The following is a 24721-nucleotide window of genomic DNA, read 5'->3' on the forward strand; positions in this document are numbered from 1 at the left end:
TGACGATCGCTTCTCGCTTATACGGCACCGCTCATAGATCTGCGAACGCGCTAAAATTACGAAGGGTGGATTGCACGGTGGCCGACAAAATCGTCGTTATGTCACGCTGGTAAGTTGTTAGAAGAAGCGTAGGAATGTCACGGATGATAGAAGAAGATAAAACGCGAGCCGCTTTCACGTAAAATTGTCAAATGTTCAGTGATATTTGCCGAGGTTGTCGTCGGAGAAATTATCTGTTTAAATTCCCAACAGATGTTTATCCACGGCGATCATTAACTGTATTAACGTTCCTCGGAAGTGAAATTTTTTATTCATACGCGGATTTCTAGGAAATCTTTCAGCTTAGATTTCTTTTTTTTTTTTTTTTTTGTAAACCGGTTCAATTCAATATGGTTAATTCGTTACTTTATTTATTAATAAAGTACGTAAGATTTAGCATAAAATTTATACAAAGCGTTAAACTCAAGCTTTTTAATGTTTTTCATGGAAACTTGTAATTATTGATTTTTTAATGGAACAATAAAAGGGTAATGTCGGGATCTCTTACAGAATTGTACTAGTATACATTAACGGAAATTTTACAAGTCACGGAGAATAAATTGCTAGTGCTTGAACAGCCAACCAAAGAAATATAAAACTTTGCTGATACATTTTGCAAATTGCGAGTTGTTCGATCGTTCTATTTAATAACATCTCTCTCTCCCTCTCCCTCTCTCTCTCTCTTTTGCATAATTGTCATCCTGCATATTTACCAATATTATTATTGAAACTTTACAAGTGACTAATTCCAAGTTACCAATCCTCGAGAAAAAGTAACTATTTCGATAATGAAGAAGGATAAAATTTTGCCGATGCATTTTACAAATTACAAGTTATTTGACCATTCTTATTAACGATTACGCTATTCGTCCATTATCCAGAGAAATTTCAAGTCCGATAGTTATCTGGAATTCACAAGATTGCTCTTCACTTCATGCATCACCTGCATTCCAACGATTACGTCGAAACAAGAGTAAATTGCCGATGCTGGCAAAACCGTTTCGTCGCGCTCACGACTCGTGGAAAGAAACGGAGGAATGTCAGGGTGGAAAAAAGCTGGCGAAACACGTGGCTTTTCGTTCGGATAGCTCGGAATACGGTGATTCCACAAGTCTCCGTTGAGAACTGGCTAATAGAGCCGCGGAACACTGCAGCCAGGTTAAATGAACTCGTTAATTGTTCTTCCGCAATAGTGCATTGCAATGCGCAGCGGAGTGCATCGGTTTAAATCCAGTTGTTACCAAGCAACCGGTCGTCGTTTCGTTATGAATCTTGAATCGGAGAAACGTTGCTCCGCAACAGGTTTTTTTCCCCTCCAATGAACGCGTGGAAGTTACTAGAAAAGTTTCTTTGATGAGTTACATTGGTTGGTTGATCAATTGAATTGTTTCCTTGTGATTATTTTCTTATGCTCTTTGCAATTTACGTTAATAGACGAGGATCAATTGAAGGGTAAAATTTAACGTTCTATTCAGCTCGATTCGGGAAACGAAAGATTGACGAATAATTATTTGTAAATGTAATTACTTCAGTAATTAAAAGTAAAAGAAGTAATTACTTCAAGAAAAACTCTACATCTTTATTTATGTATATCCGTGACCTGGAGACCTCTATCACGCGGAAAATAGAATTTAGTGAGACAGAAATATTGTAAATAAGGAGAGGTACATATTATTGTGCCCTTGAATATAAATTATGTTACAACGTCTAGGAACAAAGGAACTAATAAATAGTTTTCTATTTATGTTTCTTGTGACCTTTAGCTAGATCCATAAGCTTAACTTTTTCGCTAATGTCCTTTTGCTATAAATATATGAACGTGCTCCTGATCGATTCTATTGTATTGTAACACTGAAAGTGGATTGTATTGTAAAAGTGGATTGTAGTGGATTGTAGTGGATTGATTGTATAAAAGTTGTATTGTATTGTAAAACTAAAACTGGATCAGCATAAACTTATACATTATACTTTTACTTATATCTTTATTTATTTCAATATTTTTCTATTAGAAATCCATCCAGTCGTTCTTCTATCAGTCAACCTCAACAGTAAATAATCAATGGTAATCTAGAAGCATAAAACTTCGATTTTGGAAGGAATATCTTTTTGTCGTGTGTCGTACGAACAGATAACATACCGCAACATTGCGGCCTTTTGTATTCATTTATGAGATATTTGAAATCGCGCAAATCCACAATTTACAAAAATATATAAAATATGCAGAGTGTAAAAGCCTCCGTAACGTTTCATAAATCAGACAATTAATTCCGTTATTATGTTCACAGAAATATAAATTTCCATAATAATCTGCGATCTACGTATTATTACAAAAGGAATTCTCTAGATCTAGTAACTTTTAATTTATCACTGCATACTATATATATATATATATATATATATATATATATATATGTGCGTGCCTATACAGAATTCTCCTGGAACTCGAATTGTCGCAACCTCTTTACGAAGAATTATCACTGATGTTATGTGAAACAAACATATCACACACTAAATTAACCTTCTCTGGACAGAAAATCGCCAAAATTAGATGTATTAGGTTGTCCGAAAAGTTTCTTTCGTTTCATAAGGTGACAATAGACGAACAACAATTTCTGTTTTGTATTATTTTATTGAATTAGGTATGATCCATTTCGTTCTATTTCTGTTATTATGTTCGTGCATAATTCAATAAATTGCTATAAAACAAAAAACATTGTGCGTCTATTATTTTCTTATAAAACGAAAGAAACATTTCGGACAACCTAACCTGATTAAAGATAAATGTAGAAACACATAGATGGAAAAGTTCCTAAGAAAGACGAGAAACAGAAGTCGTTGTTCCTCTTAGAGTGTTCGTAAAGGGAGAGGAGAAAAGTCGATGTAAAGTGCGACGGTTCATCATTCTACGAATAATACGCTGTTCTTTCTCTTTGCCAGTGCTGCAGAAATGCCGATGGACACACAAATCTGGCTCGTTTGATCTCGCTTGAAATAGTAAGGCCGCACGCCATTCGCGATGCTCTCTTTCTTCTCTCCTCTGCATTTTTTTCATTGCGCCTCTTCTCCAACGAAGTTTTGATCTCGCGACGAGCAGTCGTTAATTGTACTTTTAAACGCGAACGTTATTTAATGGTTTGGGCAGAACGAGGTATTTTTTAATATCCGTGCGCTTGTAAATTGTTGCATATCATTTTAATGTATTTATCGTTGGATTTTCTTACGTCGGAATTGATTCACATTATGTAGAAATGAATTCAGAGCACTTTTTTTTTAAGGAAATTGTTTCGTTGGAAAGGAACTATTCATACGAACTTTGGGTGTTTTGGCAAGTAATATGTATCGTGTTTGTATAATATGTTATATATGTATTAATTTGTATATATGCATTAATTTTCAATGGTAAGGTAAGTTCCTTAAAATGAAAATTTTGTGGAAATTAATTTAAAACCTGGTCTTTTTCTTTTTCTTTATAGAAATTCATTTATTGGAATTTATTGGAATTCATTTAAAGGAATTATTCATATGAACTCTGAATGTTTAGGAAAGTATTATGTATTGTGTTTGTATGTTGAAATTTCTTGTAATTGGAGATTTATGACTCAGCTGTAATATATGCGTCGTTTTATTTAATTGTATCTATCTTGAATGGTAAAGTAAGTTCTTTAAAGTAAGCATTGTTGAAGTAGGAGTGGAAAGTTTTTGAACATCCGTTAGATGTGTTTAGCGTGTGAATTATAGGAACAGTTGCACCATCTAGCGGCAGCGGATGTTAACTAGAAAGATCGCTACATATTACCATACGTCATATATGTATGACAGGCTTATAGAGTGCATAGATAACCGTAATTAAAATCATGAACGTGCCGCTATATAGACTCGGTTTACGCATCATCGATTTTTCTTATCTAATAGCGTACATTTTATTTTAGAATTCCAACTATATCTTTTTCGTAAGATACAGCACTTTCTCCATTACCTAAATTGTATCGATATAAAAAGGAACTTTCGCAAATAAAAAATAATTTTGAGAAATATAGGAAGCTTCATACTTTTCTTGGAATCTTCCAATGAGCTATAATTTTTCAAAGGGCTCAATTTATTAATTATATTAATTATTTTAATTTAAAATTCGGAAACTACTCTTTCATAAAAAAAAAAAAAAAAAAAAAGGAAAGGAGGTTAATACATGTTTTTCGAAATTGTCCTCTTCTCTTTTAAAATTACAAACACCGAAGTAGCCCAAGGGTTAGTCCAACAGTGTCCGATAAGTCAACGACTTAACGTGTCTTCCGACTGACGTAAATTCGTAATGCGTAATGCGCGTGGGTGCATGGCGGTTGCACGCGATGCGAATATCTACGCTAAGGTGCATGCCAATGTCTAATATTCCACGCATCGTTGATCTCCTTTCCGGCGCTAGCTCATTACAATGTGCTAACTTCCGTTGGAGATCCTTGTACCTTCGAAATTTTATGCAATCATTGGGTTCAGCGGCTCGAATTCGAACTTGGCGTTATCTAATCATAATTCAAAGTGAAGTAACAGTTTCTAACGGTAATTTCGACGATCAAGTTTACTTAACAGTTACTTAACATTCGAATGGTTGCTATGTTTGGACAATCTCGTCTATATCTCTCGTCTGTTTTGTTTGTAGCTAAATAGTCCGTAAAATATGTCACTATAAATAATTTAATCTTCTGTAATCAATATCTTTATTTGCTTTATGAAAGTACATTAATTACCATTCCAAGAACTAGTGATCCTCATAAATGGCAAATAAAAACGTAAATAAATATAGTTACACCGGATATATACCCCTGAATTACTTTACGTAAGATTAATAAATTCCTAGCAATTATAAAATTACAGAGATGGTAAAATACAATAATTGGTATCGTAATTTAAATCAAATCGACTTCGTAAATTACTCATTATCAGAGGCAGTTAAATCCAGTAGATATTGAAATAAAATGCGAATCGCGTTTTATAATTTTAAATTGCGTCCCAGATATCGATGCGTGTACGAAAATGTCGAATTAAGTTGGTTTCAAAATCGTACGACAGATCGAGAGCAGCGACCTCATTCGTAGTTATGCAACACTGCTACGAGAGTCGCATTTTCCGCGAAGCCGGAAACCCGGTATAGCGTGACGCCTCGATTCGATCCATCGACGAGCGAGCGTCCCGCCCCGTGAAATAATTCATGCACCTGAGGATAGCGGCAACGGCGCTGGCATGAGAAATCGCAGCGCCGCCGATCTGGCGCCTGATCATCGAGAATATGTCAGATCGATCTGTTCCGCGATGCATACAAATTGTACGGTTCGTGACTACACGAAATCCCTGTATTGTCTCTTTGTTTATTCCTAATAGCATGTCTCTAGTAACGTCTCTAGTAATTACGTCGATTTCCTCGGTGTCCATCGTTTCTTACACGCTCTTACATCAATATACATAATTGAAAGAACATATGTTTAGAACGATCCTCGTTTATTTGATGTTTGGATAAATGAAAATATATATGTACGTGATTTCTTAATCAACTGTTTGAATATTCTTTTTAGGATGCTATAAGGCAGCACCATCGGGATCTACATGTGATTTTGGACGATTTGGTGAGCGCCTTAACAGCGAAAGAAAAGTAAAGTGAAATAAATAGGAACGTTGTGAACTATTGAAACTCTCGAACATACCTGTAATTATTTAAAACAGAGTATTATACTAAAGAGAAAGCGGCGAGGGTACCAGTTTCTGGAAATATATTTAAATTAATTCTATCTTTGGTAATCGTACGCAACACACGATGTAACAAATTATCTAATAAACCACTTTTCAGTTTCCAAGCTCATACCCCTCCATTTTTATGAAATCTGCAACGCCACTGAGATAAATTGCTTTAAATTCGTTAGAAAAATACCGTTTCTTCTATAAAGTGAAAGAAAACATTAATTGCAAAATTGCGTCATCAAAAGTGAACGAAAAGGAAAGACATAAAAAAACAAGATCTTTGGTAAAAATGCATATCTGCTTTTATTGAAAAAAAAAAAGATTCAAAGAGAAAAGGTGTCTCCGTGTGTAATATGGTATCGCGTATCAGACAATAAGATCGTCGATCAAGAACTGTGCTCTTAAGCTGGCGATGACGATCGTGGCGACGCGATGCGACGAGAAACGTCTCGCGTCATTATCGATCTTTACTGGGTCACACAGAGAAAACGATTCGGTTGATCGATCTATGATTCGGGCAGGTATTTGCGTCGGGCACTATGTGCGTCACAGCCGCCATGATCGTTCTCGCGATTACGTGTCGGTGGGCCATTGTTTTTACAATATCGACCTCTTCGACGGGAAAATTCGTTCCTACTATATTTATAGATATACATATACATACATACACTTTATATTTATATAACATATTATATATCTACGGCTCGCTGTGTCTCGAGAAAAATGCCACGCGTCACCCACCCCTCACTCTCTCACTCTCACTCTCACTCTTTCTCTCTCGCGAACATTCTACCTATTAGTATCAATTTTTCGCTGTTCGTCTGTTCCGTATACGGAAGAAGAGAAACGCGAACACGCCCGTGAAGTAATATATTAAAAATACGAAGTCGACTAGGCGCCGACACGACGACAATATCACCACTCCTCCTCGTTAGAACGTTGCCAACGTCGTTGTCGAACTACGGTGGCTGTCCTTGTATTATTCGTTCGTCTCGCAGCATATCTTTTTTTGTCGTATGATGATCGTTCGTAACAATTAGGCGCAACTCTGTCGTCAGGACCCGTAAGATCGTCGATTGATACCGGTTCGTCGTGTGTTCACGCGCATCGGCCGTGGCAAAAATAGCGGAATTCTCTTAACGGCTAATCACGCGAAAGAACATGATACGTGTTCTTTCTTACTTGTGATGCATGAAAAAAAAAATGATCCACGCACTGTTTGGCGAACGTGATACAACTATTTTTCATGGTAAATCGCGGCCTCGAGATCGGCTCTTCGCGTGTACATCAATGTGATGCGCGCGTACACCGGCGTGCGCACCCACGAGTTAAAATCAACCGTGCTGCGTAAATGGATAACGCGTTGATACGAATATCTGTTCGTAACTAAGACCAATGTTCGTCGCGCAAAAGTTGTACATCCTCAAAGAAGATAATCAGCAGACAATTTAACAATATAGTATAATATATTATTGTCTGATCTACAATAAAGGTTCCTTTTGTTTTATCCAAAGAAAAGAAGAATTCAGCGGCTTTCAAAATCTCTCGTTAATTCTGTGTGAAGTCAACAACGCACGCACACGCGCTTGCGCGACCATAGCAGCCGTGATAATGGTAGTGGCGATAGTGGTAGTGATAGGGGACATCTAATGTTAGTCGAAAGAGAAATCAATTCGCGGCTATCACAGCGGCAGCCGCCGAGGAGGACGACGACTTCTTCTTTAGTACGATGTCCTTGATGTTGAGATTGACCTTCTCCTTGCGCGGCGGCGGCACTGACTGCAGGCAAAACCTCTTGAACGCCTCTAGTTCACGCTCCGCGTCGTCCATTTCCCCATCCTCGAGGTCTATATCTTTGGGCGTGAATACGCTCTCTGCAAAAGACACGCTCTGAATACTAGACATTGATGGCCCTAACGCAGGGTAATGGAGAAAAAGTGTTTTTTTTTTTATTTTGGCTGTTTCTTTGGACTTTCTCGCATTTCAAGTTTTTATCTTTCTTTTCTAATAATTATTGATTTTAATGTATTTGAACTGTGACAAATTGTAGGTATGCAATAAAGATATAAATAAATAGCGATGACACTTGAATAGAATAAAAGTAAAGAAACTTAACTTAAAAATAGATAGAATCTTGATGGAATTACGATAAGACGTATGAAATAGAGCAAGAGGCAAATTTCGATTAAAGATTTGAGAGGAAACGTAGCGAGAACTGAAGAGACCAGTCAATTTCTAAAGACATCGTCGTCGGTGATGACAAAAAAAGAGAACGCTTCACGTGATCCATAAGTATGCAACAGCTTGTTTTCGATTGTTTGGTAACATAGCGGTTCTCGAAACACAACAAGAAATAAGAGATCGTGATATTGGAAAAATATCATAATTTTATTGAAGCGCGTTTTATCAAAAAACGATTTCGTATACTTTGTCATCGATCACTTAGGATTAGTCAAACATACCACAATTTGTAATTTTAGATAAATAGTAGTCATATGTAGAACTCGTTATCATGGTCAATGAACTTGACAAAGCGTCAATCTCTCGAGTGATCTACGTATCTTTTCTTTATCTTTCACCTTTTTCCTTTTCTCTGTTTCCTAATACAAGATCGATTAAAAGCTTCTGTTCACATCTAATCGTCTAATACGCGCGAAGTATTCTCTCTAAAAACGTCATGCTCAGCATCGAGATGTGTCTCGCGACTTATACATCGTTCGAGGATACGTAACTAGAAAGGAAACAAAGAAAAAATATAATACAATACAAGAGGAAGTATAATACAAAAGATGTATGTAAGCGAGACGTCTCTAAAATATAAGGAGAAAAAAGGACTATAAACTATCCTAAGATCAAATAGTAGTAGTTTGTTATGTGGCGGATGTGATCACTACAATACAAAGTTCGATGGATCAGTAGTCACCTGATTGGTCAAACAGAAAATATGAAGTCGGGGCGCGCGAAGGAAAATAAAGAAAAGATAGTGCTCACTGGCTAAAGTTCTCTTCCGGACAATCCCCCGAGAAATTCGTGGCGGCCAATTTGAGGAGATCCCGAAGTGTACACATCCCCGGTACATTCGATTAAATTTTCTCTCTTTCGAACTATAGCCTGCGACCAAGACTTGGGTCCTAACGCGGTACACTGTCCACTCCTGACGGAAAACGAAACGAAAGAAAAACCGTCGTCAGTTTGACTTAGCCTAACGATCTTACACGTCCAATTGTTTAAAATACTTTTTACATGTCGGCTATGTACGATATATACATATTATCTCTAATCAATGTTTCCTTATAGTATATGCTAATCTTTCATTCTTTAGATAGAAACAGAAGACAAAGAAGAAAATAAAAATAAACAAAAAGAGAACAGTTTTGTCTCATACCGGGAGCGAGAAATGCAGCCCGGGTGTGTGTTAAGGAAAACAAAAAAATGAAAGAAGCAAATTTACATGTTAAATTCTGATTATTGTTGTTTCTCACCAACGAGGTTCCAGTCATCTCCGCATTGTCTTGTGCCGGTACCGCGCTTCTTCTTTTTCTTGCTCTTGCCGCTAGACGATGCCGCTATCGAGGCGTTTATCGCTTCTCGAACCGCCGTTTTTGCGCACTGCACATCCTCCATGCACGGCTCCGTCCTTACTTTCGTCAACGTCACGCTAGTCCCCTTTAGGTTGATTCCGTTCTCCGGTATAGGTTGACCATTCGTTACTTTACTGATTTGTATATTAGCCAAGCCACTTAGAGTCGTACAGTCTGGCGTCAGCCTGCTCCTCAGCTCCGCCAAACTCGACGGGATAATACCATTAGTGTGTTTCAAGCTTGAGTTTTCCATCGACGTTTTCGACGACAGATCACCTTTCACGATGTAATCTGGCTTTGGAGGGGATGTAAGGCCTGCGTTGATCGCCTGTTGCAACGCAGGACTCCTAATGGTGACCATACCATTCTCTGATACTTTTATGATTGCCGCCTGTTGGGTAGGTGGCACCTTCATCGGGCCAAACGCCGGGTTCCTTATAGTTACCATATTGGTACTTGGGTTGTGAAGTATTCTGGCAGGCTCATCAGCATGATCGTTCACGAAAGGATCATTATTTTGTATTGTTGGTTGATGTGACGTGTTGCTAGAATTTAATCCGTTTTTATTTTTCTTTTTCTTCTTCTTATTGGTAGTGCTCTGACTTTGTTGCGTTTCTTTAGCAACATCTAGGATAAGATATCGTTATTATTACGAAGATATATAATTATATTATTATAAGCTATTATTAAATACTATGAAACAACTAGTAAAGTTAGATGAAATATTAGAAATAGAATATAGAATATTTATTATCTCACCTTTTTCTGCCGGTTTAGGTAATAGATCTTGCTTCAATTTTCCAGTATCCACTACTATTACATTACCACCCGCCTGAGAACTCGCGTAACTTGATTGAACGCCGCTCATCGGTGCTGCAATTATCGTAGTTTGCTTAGGCGGATTTACTGGTTTAGGCAGTGGTGCTGATCTGATTGGCAAGGGTTTCGCAGGAGCGTCAACTTTAGTTATCGTAATACCGGGTGGCAGCTTTAAATTCTCTATGTTAATCTTCGAATTTGCGCCAATATCTTTGAACTGACTGCTCAATGGCGAATTAATTCTTTCCGTGGATGCCGAATGCAATTCCTGTCGTTGTTTAATCGTCGTCTGATTTATTAATTTGCTTTGAATTTTTTGGTTGTCACCTTTCATTTGTTTAATAGTAATACTAGCAGATGTGTTCTTACTGCTTTTGTTGGAACTTAATTGCCCATTTCTCTCTTGCGACTGTATTTTCGTTTTTTTGTTGTCGCTACTGATATTGAAGTTCTGTGATGGCTTTTGCGAAACTGGAGTTTGAGGTGGGGTATTAACTTTATTCTGTTTTTTTCCACTTACGTTCTGTGATTGATTCTTATTCTTATTTACGACGTTCTGTTGCAGCACATTCTCCTTGTTTTCTATATTTTTCTTATCTTTCTTAGACTTCGTTTTTATTTCAGTAATATTCTGCTGCTGAATCTTTTTCTCGTCTACTTGCTTCCCTTTGCTCTTTTCATTGTTCGACTGTTGTTTCATATTGTTCTTGCTGTCACAAATTTTATTCTGCGTTTGCTGTTTCGAATTGTTCGTTTGCTGCTGTTTGTTTCCCTGTTGCAATGAATTATTGTTATTATTACTAGTATTATTATTATTGTTATTATTATTTGCTTTGGTTTTCTTTTTCTTCCCGTAGACGTTCTGACTTTGTTCGTTCTCCAGTTTCAAGCCGGTTACTTCTTTCGTCTGACCATTCACCAAAGTGAATAGAACTTTATCTTCAGCCGGTGTTTGACCTTTCAACGTGATCGTGACTGTCGGTTCCGCGCTATTAGACTCCATGACTCTCTTAATTGTTACGATCTGCGGTTGAGTCTCCGTCTGAACCGGTTTCTTTGTCTCCTCTTTTGCCTTCACCTCCTCCATTTTTTTCATTTTCTTTTTCAATTTCTTCCTTTCTTTCTTCGTCAAGTTTTTATCATCCAAGTCCACAGTCAGTGATTTGTCCATTGCGTTATTTTTCACATTTGTGCTATTGCTATTGTTTGTCTGTATTTTGTTACTTTTATTGCTAACTTCAGTTTTATCGCTTTTGATCGCCGCTTTATTGTTCACCTGACCAGAGGCCATCAATTTCTCGGTTTTATTAATACTTTTGTTCTTTACATTGGTATTCACAGGTGCAGTCTTCGTTTTGCTATTTATACTACTGGTACTACTACTACTGCTGCTACAGCTACTGCTACTAGTGTTACTACTATTGCTACAGACTTCTTGTTTGTCTTTCTTTTTATTACTTAATTGCTTTACAGTCGGCAATGCTACTGGGGGTGACGTAGGTAAAATAGATACTTCGGGTAGGTTACACTGAGGTAATAATCTTTGTGGAACAGGTTTTTGCGGGTCTACGACGGTGATCGTTACTTCCGGTGTCTTTTTTTGTAACTCTATCAGTTTCAATTTTTCTGCTTCTTGCCTATCTCTTTTAAGCTTTTCTTCCAGCTGTAACAAATAAATGATCAAAAGTTAATTAATCTTACGCAAATATCCAAAGAAAATAAAACGTTAACCTCTATTTATATTCACCTTACGTTGCTTCTGCCTAGCTTTTTTCTCGGCTTTTTTATTATTATCTTTCTTTCCATTCTGATTGCCCTCAATGAACTCAAGCAACTCTTCCAGATCTCTTTGATCTCGTTGATCTACTTGTATCGCAGGAACAGTCGAAATTGGAGTATTCAATCTCGGGGCTGTATTTGTCGCTGCCTTCGTTTCCGTACTTGTATCAGATACCACCGACTCTGAGGGACTTTTTGAAGGGCTACACGTGGATTTACACTTCCTAGCTTTTTTCTTGGTTAGTAATTGCCGTAACCGTTCTCTCATTTCATTATAATTTCTACTAACTGGTGCTACCGAAGGCTGAAGAAAAATATTCATTCATAATATAACGCAGTAGGTTATATGTTAACTCCAAATAACGAAGACTACTTACAACTCCATGGCCAAATACTTCGCAATAACAACAGTCGCAATGTCTACTGGAATCCCTTTGCGCGGAACTGCTGGTAGAACAAGAGTCTTCCTGACTACTCCCGGAATCCGAACAATCCCCATCTCCGGAACTTACTAAAATGATGCAGAAATTTCATATATATTATTTTTCTGGTAAAATGAAAAAATAATTATGAAATAAAAATCTTTAAAAATAGTTTAACGAATACTGACAGTCGTTGCACGAGACTCTTTTAATATGCTCGACATTAGCTTGTTTGTGACAGGCGTGCGACGAATGATTGCTGTGACTATGAGATCTATGGGTAGGACCCGTGTTTTTTACCAAGTCTGGAAGGGACCCATGTGTGTGTGAATGAGTGGTACCTATAGAAGTCCAAAAAAATACACGTATATACATATAAGCTCGTGAGTTAAAAAAAAATAAATTATTTAAATTTCTACGAGTACTTAAAAAGTTGAACACTAAATGATTATTAATTGAAAAATGTTTGTAGAAAACACTTAGTGCCAAGAAAAAAATTTTTAAGAGGCAAAGGAAGAATATGGAGACTAATGTAGTCCAAGTTCGTGGAAAAGAAAAGTACATCTGTAGAACAACCCTGTATGTGCCACTTGTTAATTATAAAAAAAATTGAATGTTCCATTCATTTAGATTTAAATAAACGGAATAGACAAATGCTAAGAAATCATTAAGTGACGTTTATTGGCATTTATATTTTTCTCTACATTTTCTAGCATTATTAATAACTATTTAGAAAGGGAAGTGGCACTTAAATTCTGTACCACAGTATTTTCATTGGTATGTAAACATTTTCCAATAGAAAAAACAAAAATTTTTAATTTTGACTCTACAAGCTGTAATGACTCATTATGTATATTTACCCTGATGCGTTGTATGATTGTGAGCGGTGTTCGGTGTCTGCGTTGTAGAATGTCTCGTCTGTGTTTGAGCAGACTGCGTAGAACCAGTTTTTACTGCAGGTTTATTTGGTTCCTGATTAGCCTTCACGATAGAAGGCGACAGTGGCTTTGGATGATCATTTGGTGCAACTGGTTCAGGTGCAGCTATAATATTATAAAATATATGAAGATTTTTATCGCAATAAAAAATAAGATTCTTTTTACTTCATTGCTCTTACATTTTGTTAGGCATGGACAAGTGTCCCATATCTTCCGTTTGGAGTTTAGTAAACACAAACAAGGTGGATTTTCTAGCACCACTTTTCTCTCTGTTATTTCTTTCACATGCTGATATACACATGAACAAAGTTGTGGATCGGGCGCCCTTAAATCAACATCTTCATTTTCGTTTCTTACTTCATTGCCGTCGCTCTTTATTTCCTTTATCTCCAGATCCTCTATTTTTTTCTTTACTTGCGTTGCCGAAAAATTAGCTGTATCTTCTACAATAAAATTAAATGATATTAAATAATATATATGGCATAAATTCCACTATTTTCCACGTTGTAAGGATTTTTACCTAAGAATCCATTTGTAAGTTGTGGAAAAGGATTTTCTAATGGTAATAATATATTTTCTGCATCACTTTTATTAATCTGTAAGTTAATTCGGTTAATTATTGATGTTATATCAATAAAAAAGTAACAGTAAAGAAACAAAAATATCCTTACACTAGAAGATATCGCAGGTCCTATACACATATGACATTCACAGCTTTTTTCTTCTTCTATATTATTCTCTAAACAAGTTCCTTCAATATGAGCCCTTTAAAAAGAACCCATAGATTAATAAGAATTCAAAATGCTTATAATTTCCATAGATATAGTAAGTACCTGACTGATCTCATTGCAGACTGTACTAAATGGCAAGTTGCGCAAGCATAATCAAAGAAATCTTCCTGCCCATTAGTATAAATGTCTGTGGTCAGTTGTGCGTCTGTTACATCAGATAATTTCTGACGTAGAGACTTTACAACCTTGCTCCAGTCATCCAATAAAATTTGTAATATCTCGATACTTGGAGGCATAATGGGCGAATCCAAACTTAAATCCGGTGTAGGACTTAAAGGCCTGCTGTCCACCTCTGATACGCCAACTTTTTCTTGCGAAGTAATCGTCGAAAGTTGGCCATTCGCTTCATGGAATTCACTGGAATAAAAGAAGACATCAAACCATTGATTCATAAATATATACAAGGCAATATGCAGTATTTTATTTTTATATGAACATACTTTTCAACGTCGGTCCATTTATTTAACATACGCGGTTCCATAAGTTTCCTAGTTGCTGTGAACACTTCCCTTACTTGCCTAAGATGGGTCATTCGACATGCTTGTTCTGCACTGAAATACGCACCGCTTATGAAACTTTGTTCATAGATTTTCTTTCCTGGGATTGTGATCAGTTGATATATAGTTGTGTTATTGTTAAAATATAATTCATACAATCACTTACTTGTACTTGTCCATCCACGATTCAGTTTCTGCCCATAGATCTCTAATTACTGTCATTTCTTTCTCAAACCATAAATACCGATGGAAAAGACGCTGGTATTCCGAGCTTTTTAAGGGCAAAACTTTCTTTAACTGTAAAACATAAGATATGTATTTTAGCATCTATTGGACATTATAAATAAATTAAAATATTAAAACACTATAAGCTCCTTTACCTGGCCAATAAAAGGTGACAGACTGTTTTGTATAAATGGATCATCATATATATAAATCTGATACAATTTCTTGATAAAAGCAGCCCATGGTAAAGGAAATTTATAATTGAACTTGCCCAAATGATCTTTTAAAAGTTTTACAAATTCAGAAATTTTCACAGCTGTTGTTATTAATGCATCATAATCATCTAAAAGGCCTATAAAAAGAGATACATGGAACTATTTGCATCAACTAGCAGAGACAAATTATTTAATTACAGGTATAGTATTATATTTATATTAACCTATAAGAAAAATTTCTGGTAAATTATTTACACTAAGATGTTGTAAAAGATTTAATAATCGAACTTTTATTTCTACAACAAACTCCTGTGCCAGGCTTACTAGTCTCATAAATAATTGATGAGGATTCCTTTTACACAGTCTGAAAAAAAATTCTATATTTAGCTTCATAAATCACACTCAGTAATTATCCTCACATCAACTATTGAACTTACTGCAAAACAATCTTGTGTGTATCATCCGCTGAAAATGGAGTTTGTTGAAACTCTAAACCTCCAAGGAAACAAGAAGCTTCTAAGGCAACATTAAAGGAACCCCTTATATGTTGACGTAACTCTGCCCACAGATTTTGAAACTTCATGGCTTTATGTAACTCCTCTCTAAGCAGTTCCCTGCGTTAAAGGCAACCGTTAGTGTCACCCACCAGTACCGGATCACTCCCCATTCATTGACAATATAACAAATACCTTTTTGCTTTGCATACATCGCATGAACACATTTCCTTACCCCTGAAAGGGTTGTCTATGTTCACAGCGGTACTTGGACTTTCGACAAGCGACTCAGGCCTCGTTTGCATCGCATTCAGTTCCATGCTATGGGAAACCCTCGCGCCCTTGATAAACTCATCCACTACGCTTTCGTCAAGTGTTACGCTCTGCAAGTAGAACGTGTTCGTGGTTGACGATTGTTGATGCGGGATGAAACGGTGTTCGCTAGAAGAAAACATACCGCGACAGGAACCGAGTCCGCGACTGGGATCGAGTCCGCGACAGGGATCGAGTCCGCAATAACGGGAGAGCTAACAGCATCCTCTGTGTAATTAATAGTCCGTTTGCTTCCCTGTCGCGTGAAATCGCCTTCGACGGTAACACATCCATCGCAGAGAGTGTCGTCAGTGTGTTTCTTAACAAGAACGTCATCCATCGCTACTACGTTGCTTTCTATCGTCCCGTTGCACTGACCGTCCTCGCCGTCGCTGCCGCTCATTCTGTCGCCGCGTGATACCGCTGCCACACCGACCTATCGTTTGCCGATACCTAAATCGGGCTGAACGATAATTGATGCGTATATTCACGGGTTTTTCTTGGAACCGCGTAAACACCTAAACTGCATTCAATCAACATTCGCTCAATATGGCGTCTCGCGTGCTCATCCCATAGTTCAACGTCTCGTCGTGAGGTGACGTGCTTCGGCGATTGCGTGCGAACGTGTTCGCCATAACACGTTCTCGATCGACTAGATCTTTTCTTAAAACCTTCGCTAAGAACGAGCATTTCGTTAAAATTAAAAAAACTAGACATTCAGGCACATCGTAAGGAATTTAAATACGAAAGCAAATTAGATGCAGTCGAATATTTGTTTTCGATAATGTTAATATATTTATTAATATATTTCTCTACGAATGATTCTCGTTAATGGCTTGAAATGTATAGTTGTTTGCATAATACAGTAAAATAAATGGGAGTTATCTCAGTAATTTCTTTGAATTTATACTACAGAATTGAAAAAAAAGGTATGCCCCTTGAAAGGGGCAAGGTATGTGCATTACATTATCGCTTGAGACAAGGAGGAAAATGTATGTGGCGCCATCTGGTATCGGATTAATAATTGACAATGTTTTGTAGAACACTGCAGATAAGAATGCGATGTAAATACGAGCCGATTTCTTGCTACGTGGGAACATCAAGATACGTGGAGGAGAATTGTCAAGAAAATGACAATGAATTACTTGGATTTGGACATTAACAAATTGTTCGAGGAGTACACGATAAAGGAGATCGAGGGAATCCAGAAGAAGATTCAACATGAGAGTGACAGGAAAAAAATCGAACTTAGAACTTTGGTTGGGTAAAGTTCTGTTTTAATGACTTAAAGTAATTGCTTGTTACTGTCCTTTATTTTCTATATAAATTGAAATTCATGTATCTGCTTAGTTGTTAAATAGTTGTTAAACAAAAGAGTTTTATATGTATATCTATTGCTGCTAAAAGGTTATTAATCTGATCTATTAGTGTACTTATTAGGCGATTAAATACTTTTAGGGAAAGGTACCGTGATCTTATATTGGCTGCAGACACAATTGGGAAAATGAAGATAACTTCTGAGAGAGTTATTTCAAGGATAACTAACATTGAGGACAAATTTAGGGAATTACAGAAAAAGTACCTTATTGGATTTAAAATAGATTCAGTTCAGAATGAAGATAATAGGTATTTCTCTATAGAAACTTTTTGAAAATAAAGTACATAATTTTCTTGTTTATAATATTTATATTCTTTTACAGAAATATTGAAACAAGTCAGAATTCTGTCATCATGCAAATAAAAATCTTGATGGACATACCCCAATATATCTGGTCGAATATTGAAAACAAGGATTTATTATTTGCTACACAATTGTATTTGGTAGCTCAACATATAAATTATAGCCTGTTATTTGAAGTGGGAAATACAGATTTAGCACTTAAGTACCCAATTGTGTCTAAGCAATGGGATGTTATTAGTCAGTTCAAGAATATCATATTTACTGAATGTAATAATGTGTTACAATCATTAAGTGTAGAATCAGGGGTTAGTATACCTATTATAAAATTTTGTTCCATTATAAAATTTATCCTTCTAATAAGATATTAAATTTCATTTTAGAGCATAGCAAATTGTCTGGCAGCACTTGTATTGTTAAATGGATCTTCATTCTCAGATTTGTTGGATAAATTAATATCATTGCGTAACCATGCAGTTAAATCTATTGTTACAGACGAAAATGACAACAGTGTTAAAAAGAAAATAAAATCATGTATTGAAATATTGATTCAAACAATTAGTTTAATTTATTCTTGCTTCATAAGTATGTAATGATATATAAATGATATATAAATATAGAACATATTGTGTTATGATACAGTATTAAATATTAATTAATTACAGATTCAGATGGAAAATCAGGTGGCCTTGTTTCACAATATATAACAAAAATTCAAGATCAAGAAGCATACTCTTTGCTCTCCCAGTTGGACTTCAATCAAGAATTATTAAAGGAATTTCTTCCTCTTGTGACTAAACAGCACAAACCATTTGCCGCAAACAGTTTCGAAAACTTTTGTATACCAGATCTTCAAAAAAGTATCAAATCTTGGCTCGAATGGGTAGCTGAGTTTTGCAATCGCGAGATTACGAAACTTCTCGATTTAATAATATCCATAAAAGGCTTGTATTACGTTCGTGAAGAAGCTGTTAGCATTAATCTGCCTGAGAATTGGAATTCGATATGGGAGGAGCTTTCTCTTCCAAGAATAACCTTCTGGGTGGAATTTTTTCAACCTTTAATATCTCACAGAGTAAAACGTATGTAACACAAACAAACAATATAAAATATATTTATTGTTACTGAATTGAAAGTAGTAACACTATTAATATTTTATTAGGTATCATAGACGACAAATGGATGGAAACTACTATTGCGTTAAAATCTGACATAATCGAATTGTTGGGCAAAGTGATTCATGATAAATTTGAGTATCCAGAACATGATTTGCGATGGTTTGTCTGGAAAGATTCTCCAAGTGATATTCCTCAGAAGCTCACCAAAAATGGTGGCCTAGATAATAAAAGATCCCTATTAATGAAAACCAAAGGATATTCGCCGAATATTCTCAAATTGTGCGAAAATTTTGACTCAAGTTTACACGCTTTGCTCGAAGATCTTGAACAATACTTATATGAAACAGAACGCGTAATGTCTATCAAGGACAATTTATTATCTACAAATATATATTTAATTTCGGATTCATTCTCTGATCGCGCAGAGATTCAAGAACATTTGCAAACTGTCAGTATCAGTATGATCGAAGATTTGATCAATTTTGCGAAGACGTGTATAAATAATAAGCCTGAATACGGTCAACGTGATATAAATGCTGTTATAACAGCTAGGTTTCTTTTAGCATTAACGACGTTAAGTTCAAACTTAAATAAATGTTTCACACTCTCGAAAGTGTCGGGATTGACTATTACAAATGCCAGATGGCAGTCGGTTTGTGATAAATTGAAAGAAGAAAGTACTTTTGTTTGGTCAATTTGGGCCAAAACGTATAAAATTAAGATAAGTGAGCATAGGGAAAGGTTTATATCTAAGGAATCTCTAGATGGTTATCCAATACATTTAGTTATATCAGAATGGGAGAAAGTGATCATCGAAGAGGACTCTGGAGAGGGGAGAAGAATAAAGTCAGAAATTTTAGTACCATATCAACCATCTATACAACTGCAGAAGTTTTTAACTGCTATTAATAAAGATTTAAATAAAGTAATACCGCACACTCTTCCAAAGTAAGTCCTGTGTTATTGAAATTTATATAAATTGAATTTTATACATTTCTAAAATTTTAATTTTTTGTCATAGGAAAGTGCTGTATGAAATTATAGAGGACGTTGTGACGGAGTTATTAAATTATTATCTAACTGCACCTGGCAATGCTAGACTTTCACAAAAGCAAGCCCTTCAAGTATTATTTGATATAAAATATTCTAGTCTGCTTATGATACCCCGTGAAAATAAAATTCTGTCAGATTTATCAACCAAAGCTTGTGACAGTGTGTTATCAAAAATCGATCCATTCGATTACGATGTTTTCAACCCTTTCATTCATACTAACGTAAAGAAAAGTGTTCAAAGATCACTGGTGAATATTTGTCTAATTCGAAAATATTTTACTAATCAATATATCTATATAAACACATTATAATCATTTTATTTCTTGATATTAGCTCATACTAGGAAATCTAGTGCCTCATTTGGAACAGTTACACACAATTTTAGGAGCACGAAGCGAATACAATAATGCTGAAGGCGTGAAATCAGATTTGCCTTCAGTCCTGGCTTTATGTACGGGAGCGCCATGGTTCCCGCCATTAACAGTAACTGCTCCGGCAAGAAATTTGCCGCTTGTTACCGTACCCATGCCAGAAAAGACACAGGTAGGGGGGATCTTACCTTTAAATTTAAAAACTTTCTAAATATATCTCTTTAAATTTCATTTAAATATTAGTTTATAAAATTGTTCCTATCGCCTATTTATGAATATTTGTTTCATTTAAATGCGTATGTAGCCTTAGATTGCCAGGGTATTCAGATAAGATAGTTCGTGCATTTGATTGCGGTAAGGAAACGATGTTACGTTTTCCGCTTATATAGACTTTAAATTAACAGATTAACCAAGCACATGCTTGTGATGTGTTAATTATATGAAATGTAGCTTTTGTTATAGCAAATAATATAATGTTGTAGAATATAATATATATTGGTTGATATAATATAATAATATATCTAATTTTTTAGTTTTCCACATAAATAGTATCAAGATTTAATTCAATTTTTTATATGTGTTGATATAGCGTAAAAAGACCACTAGCAAAGAAAATACGAAAAGTGATTCAACTGGGGCTACGATCAAATCTGGTGCAGCGGCATTTTTCGGAGCGATGGGCTCGGATTGGTTTGGTAGTAGTAGTTAATTTATTTATTTAATTCGATATAAAAATTGTAAATATTTTACTGTATATGTATATACGCGCTAAGTATATTCATGTAAATACTATAATATTGAATTGCCTTTTTAACAGTGTTGTCAGTATTGAATAAAATATTTTATACAATCTTTAAATTCTTATTACGGTTTCTTAAGTAATTTTAATTTTACGACTGTTTATTATATATTCAGATTTTGTAAACAGTAATAAGATATTAAATAATAAATAAACTACGAATGTTTATGCTATTTTATATCTTTATTAATATGCCCAAAGAAATAGAATGTTTCACTCATCAGATGTTATAACGAATACTATATATAGCTTGTATGCAATTGTACCTTTAAATCTATTTTAAATGCATAAATATTCGTAATGTAAGAGCAAGTCTTACTCACCTATTGAAATTTTATAAAATTCCGCCTATCTGATTTGAAAACGTTTGTTCAGATACACATAGGTAACACTGCACACTAGCACCACAGGCGTCGCGCCCTCGTACTAACATTTAAATGTCACCGACCGATACCCGAGATCGTCCAACTTTCACCCAACAAAAACATCATAAAACCACAAACAACTATCCAACTATTCAATATCCTGTAAGTAACGTACAAGAAATATCAGTTCACACCTAATAAACATCAACAAACACGACTTTATCGTACCTCACATATGCCAAAGTAATTTCAGATATAACAGCCTATACGATAGAGACGAATAAAAGTTGTTCAACTTCTTGAATGAGAAAAACGAACGAAGCAGTTGAAATTTCCCGATCGAACATGAACTCGACTAGGTGATTATGCTCCGCGCGACACGTGAGCTCAGTACCATTTTGATCGACCAGCGTAACGCGTCGTTTCAAATTTCCGTAGCGTCGCTGGCGCCGCCAACAGTGATAAAGACAAAGAAGAGAGGGCGTTACAGTAATTGGAAGAAGATAAACAGCACGATTGGAAGTACGCTCGTATACACATGTCTAACAACTCCCGTGGTGGGGTAAAGCTCCTAGCGAACGGCAAAAGTTTCTCAATTTGTCCACTGAGTAGTAAAGCGCTTCAATCACTAGATATAAGTTGCATATGCAAGTTATATAGTCGTATACATATGTACATGTGGAATACGACTATGGTGCATAACTATTTATTGTTTTCATGTTCCAGAGATCGCAGCGCTCTATGGCTGGCGGCCGATTTGTAAAGCACACCTTATGACATTAAGAGTCTTACCCCTACCACGGCAGTTACCAGATCTGTGTATACGACCGTGACTGACAGTGTCGCGGGCACTCGCGGCAGTTACGCAATTACCCTGAACGAGGGGACGAGAGGGAAAGACGAGTAGCAAAATACGCCAGCGCAGTGTAGTACACGTTTTGGTATACGGCAAGATGGCTGGATGGGCCCAGCTGTGGTGATATCGGCCGTGAGACGTTCTCGTTCGCACTTGAAGAAAAAACAACGATACGAAACCGTTCAACTTCAGGAGTACCGCTGGGACAAGCAAAACCCTTATATACGTCAAATGGTGAGTGAAAATACTTTTTAATTCCCGTTTGCCGCTCGCTGGAAATACACGCGGCTTGATGCGTGCGACGTTTCGCGCGCTGTTTTTCAAACTCTAGCAGACTACCCGGGAATTCGCTGTGTTCCGAGGGTCGTCTGCTATATGGTGGTTCCACCATATGAAATTACACGTTAAAGTTCAAAATCGCCATGAAATAATTATCGACTTTGAATCGCTGAACCGTCTTGAAAACCCTCGAGTACTCTTCTCTGAAAACTTAAAATTATTCCCTACATATATAGATATATTTAAAATATAAATAAATAAGATACAAATTAATTGAATATAAAATCAGTTAAATCAGTTAATGTATAAATTAATATATAAAAAGAATAAAGTACGATGGCCGGAGATGATTTATAAGAAATGAGAAATTGTTAATCTCGTAGAGTAGCGTGCTTAAGATTAAGGTTGTTTAAATGTTTTGAGGCGGCGATAAGTTAAAGTCGTAATGTTTTGATCAACGTGTTTTATCGTTTACTCTCTTGGTTAATTTGTGCCGAACTGTAATACAGCTTTCTCGTAGATTTATTTTCACATCGGCCACGAGTCCATCAAGAATTTTTCGCCGGATTATGATTTATGTAAATGATGATGTACCATCTGTGGAATGTGATACGCGTGCAGGGGATTGATACGTATGCATTAATATCGTTCCAAACTTAAAGTAGGAACCGTTTGAACAGAGTTTCCGGATTAACTTCGCGCGTGGTTCTTGTTGCGTGATCAAAATTTATTTTGTAATAAATTATAAATATTTAAAATTCCTTGGAGTGCATTCTTAAGAGACTGTTTTTTTTTATTTCTCTTAAGACAAACAAGTGAAGTCCTTCTTGTAATAGTCGTAGAATAAAATGTATTGTCTGCTTCTTTTAATAGCTCTTCATCAAGAAAAAATTGGGTGTCGTATGATAAACTGTAATTAATCTGGAAGCTTTTGTGCTGATTTATGACTTGTGGGGTTAAAAACCTGACCGATAAGAAACGTTTAGGCCGGCTGACGATTTTTCTTAACACGGGATGGCAAAAATCGCCATCAAAACAAATGACGGCAGATTGGACAAAGGCCAACTCCACGGTAGGCTGCATCGCGAGAACAAAAAACTCTTTGCACTTGTGATATTGAGCGGAAACAGTCGCGATGCGGCAGCGCGCGGTCGTTTCCCCGGTGAAACGTTACATTTCACCTTTGCCGTCTGAGAAAAAGGAAGTACGTCCATTGAATCGCGTGGTAGATTTTAATAGCAGATCTCCATTTGTCTTTTTATTATTCTGTTTTTCTGCTTACGCTGCTATGCATTTATACGTATGCATATAAGAAGTTTGTTTTAATATTATCTTTTGTAAAACGTAACCTCTTTGCTGGCTAATTAACTGATAAGTTTCTATATCGTAGTATAAAGAAATATGATTTTATTAGATATAAATATTACGAAAAAAATATTTTTCTGATACATTCGTGTAATGCAAATAAATATTTCTAGATATACTTTTCTCATTGATAGTACGTTTTATTTCTCACTGCAAAACAAAGTAGATATGACATATCTTTCACTTTATTGCAATAATCTACTGAAATAGTTCTACAAATATTTCATTATATGTCTCCTAAAAATTAAATAACACGAGGTTTCGTTAAAGAATCTTATAATCCTACTTTTTACGCCCCAATAAAGTACATATATATATATTAGTGGTGAGCATAAATTTATAGAGAGATAGATTTGCACGTATATGTATACGTATGTATAGGATTTTCATTTGCAAATTGTTATCATAATCGTTTCTTTTTTTTATCTCCATTGTAAATTGACCAGCTCCGGTTCTTCAACTTCTTTAATCGCTTCTAGAAAAATAGACTGCGAAGACCAACTCGAGAGTATTTTTCTTTCCACTTGGCAACGTTTACCACAAACAAGTAGCACATTAATCTTCTTTTCCTTCAGTTGCGTTGCACAGGATGGTCGAGAAAAAAGACAGTCTGACAGAGATTGTTGTAAGAAATTGATTGAGGAAATTTAGTTAACAATGTGCAAGTTGTAAAATTATTTTCATTAGCCGTTTATCAAAAATAACACATTTTTTTTTTTTTGTTCCTTTTGGTATTTAAATCTGATTATTGAAAACACTATTTTTGATTTTACTAGATTTTCTCTTCGCCCAATTGTTTGAAATATTCCGTAGTCAGGAAAAAATCGTTTTATCGAAATCACCTGTTGCATCGTCGAGTTTTTAGTGTCGATTTACGGAAACGAGAGCTGACTCGACGAGGTATCAATTTTGAAATTTCTGTTACGTTTGCAATTACGTTAAAACACTTATGTAGAATTGAGTAATCTCTTAAAAAGTGATCTTATTTATCCTACCTT

At 35.8% G+C, this 24721-nt stretch overlaps 3 protein-coding genes across 16 annotated transcripts in view; 2 read left to right on the forward strand and 1 right to left on the reverse strand.

The window, feature by feature from the left end:
- Cog1 (conserved oligomeric Golgi complex subunit 1) overlaps positions 1 to 21028 on the forward strand; it is a 143769-nt gene extending 122741 nt beyond the window's left edge. For 8 of the 10 annotated variants that reach the window (XM_069121611.1, XM_069121614.1, XM_069121612.1 and 5 more), the window contains 9 exons: positions 16881 to 17103; positions 17298 to 17465; positions 17540 to 17825; positions 17901 to 18102; positions 18183 to 18599; positions 18680 to 19583; positions 19657 to 19936; positions 20022 to 20231; positions 20649 to 21027. In XM_069121611.1, coding sequence (XP_068977712.1) covers positions 16970 to 17103; positions 17298 to 17465; positions 17540 to 17825; positions 17901 to 18102; positions 18183 to 18599; positions 18680 to 19583; positions 19657 to 19936; positions 20022 to 20231; positions 20649 to 20768 — 2721 coding nt within the window. In that variant the 5' untranslated portion in view covers positions 16881 to 16969 and the 3' untranslated portion in view covers positions 20769 to 21027. Of the gene's footprint in view, positions 1 to 16880; positions 17130 to 17297; positions 17466 to 17539; positions 17826 to 17900; positions 18103 to 18182; positions 18600 to 18679; positions 19584 to 19656; positions 19937 to 20021; positions 20232 to 20363; positions 20414 to 20648 lie in introns of those variants that run through there. The other 2 variants (XM_069121618.1, XM_069121620.1) reach the window with 2 other exon arrangements.
- On the reverse strand, positions 7071 to 16420 carry LOC138184000 (serine-rich adhesin for platelets). 4 transcript variants are annotated; one of them, XR_011174215.1, is made up of 19 exons: positions 15985 to 16420; positions 15723 to 15910; positions 15471 to 15647; positions 15258 to 15397; positions 14974 to 15170; positions 14760 to 14890; positions 14537 to 14647; positions 14139 to 14453; positions 13977 to 14070; positions 13826 to 13901; positions 13485 to 13748; positions 13228 to 13410; positions 12556 to 12708; positions 12323 to 12456; positions 11914 to 12249; positions 10107 to 11829; positions 9249 to 9974; positions 8758 to 8920; positions 7502 to 7640 (listed from the first exon to the last, which is right to left on the reverse strand). XR_011174215.1 is itself a non-coding variant. In XM_069121607.1 (18 exons), the coding sequence occupies exons 1-18, from the start codon at positions 16240 to 16242 to the stop codon at positions 7435 to 7437; spliced, it is 5412 nt and encodes a 1803-aa protein (XP_068977708.1). In that variant the 5' UTR covers positions 16243 to 16420; the 3' UTR covers positions 7071 to 7434. The 4 variants fall into 4 exon arrangements, 2 of the variants coding, with proteins under 2 accessions (XP_068977708.1, XP_068977710.1); XR_011174216.1 differs by lacking the exon at positions 7502 to 7640 and adding an exon at positions 8134 to 8497 and having other exon boundaries at positions 8690 to 8920; XM_069121607.1 differs by lacking the exon at positions 8758 to 8920 and having other exon boundaries at positions 7071 to 7640.
- Positions 21029 to 21500: 472 nt separating the features above from the next.
- The window catches only part of Rab32 (RAS oncogene family member Rab32), a 56267-nt gene continuing 53046 nt past the window's right edge, over positions 21501 to 24721 (forward strand). The window contains exons 1-2 of one of the 2 annotated variants that reach the window (XM_069121628.1): positions 21501 to 21745; positions 21950 to 22313. In XM_069121628.1, coding sequence (XP_068977729.1) covers positions 22185 to 22313 — 129 coding nt within the window. In that variant the 5' untranslated portion in view covers positions 21501 to 21745; positions 21950 to 22184. Of the gene's footprint in view, positions 21746 to 21867; positions 22314 to 24721 lie in introns of those variants that run through there. The other variant, XM_069121629.1, reaches the window with a different exon arrangement.

Source organism: Bombus flavifrons, chromosome 10 (assembly GCF_040668555.2).
Source record: "Bombus flavifrons isolate JBK064 chromosome 10, iyBomFlav1_principal, whole genome shotgun sequence".
Lineage (NCBI taxonomy): Eukaryota > Metazoa > Arthropoda > Insecta > Hymenoptera > Apidae > Bombus > Bombus flavifrons.

What these genes read in the sequence shown, in the direction of transcription:
- LOC138184000 (XM_069121607.1), bottom strand. Translation starts at nt 16,242, where the DNA reads ATGAGCGGCAGCGACGGCGAGGACGGTCAGTGCAACGGGACGATAGAA. An exon ending in TTGTCCATGCCTAACAAAAT is followed by an intron (nt 13,411 to 13,484) that starts GTAAGAGCAATG and finishes ATAATATTATAG; the next exon opens with CTGCACCTGAACCAGTTGCA. An exon ending in AAGTATTTGGCCATGGAGTT is followed by an intron (nt 12,250 to 12,322) that starts GTAAGTAGTCTT and finishes ATTTTTCTTCAG; the next exon opens with CCTTCGGTAGCACCAGTTAG.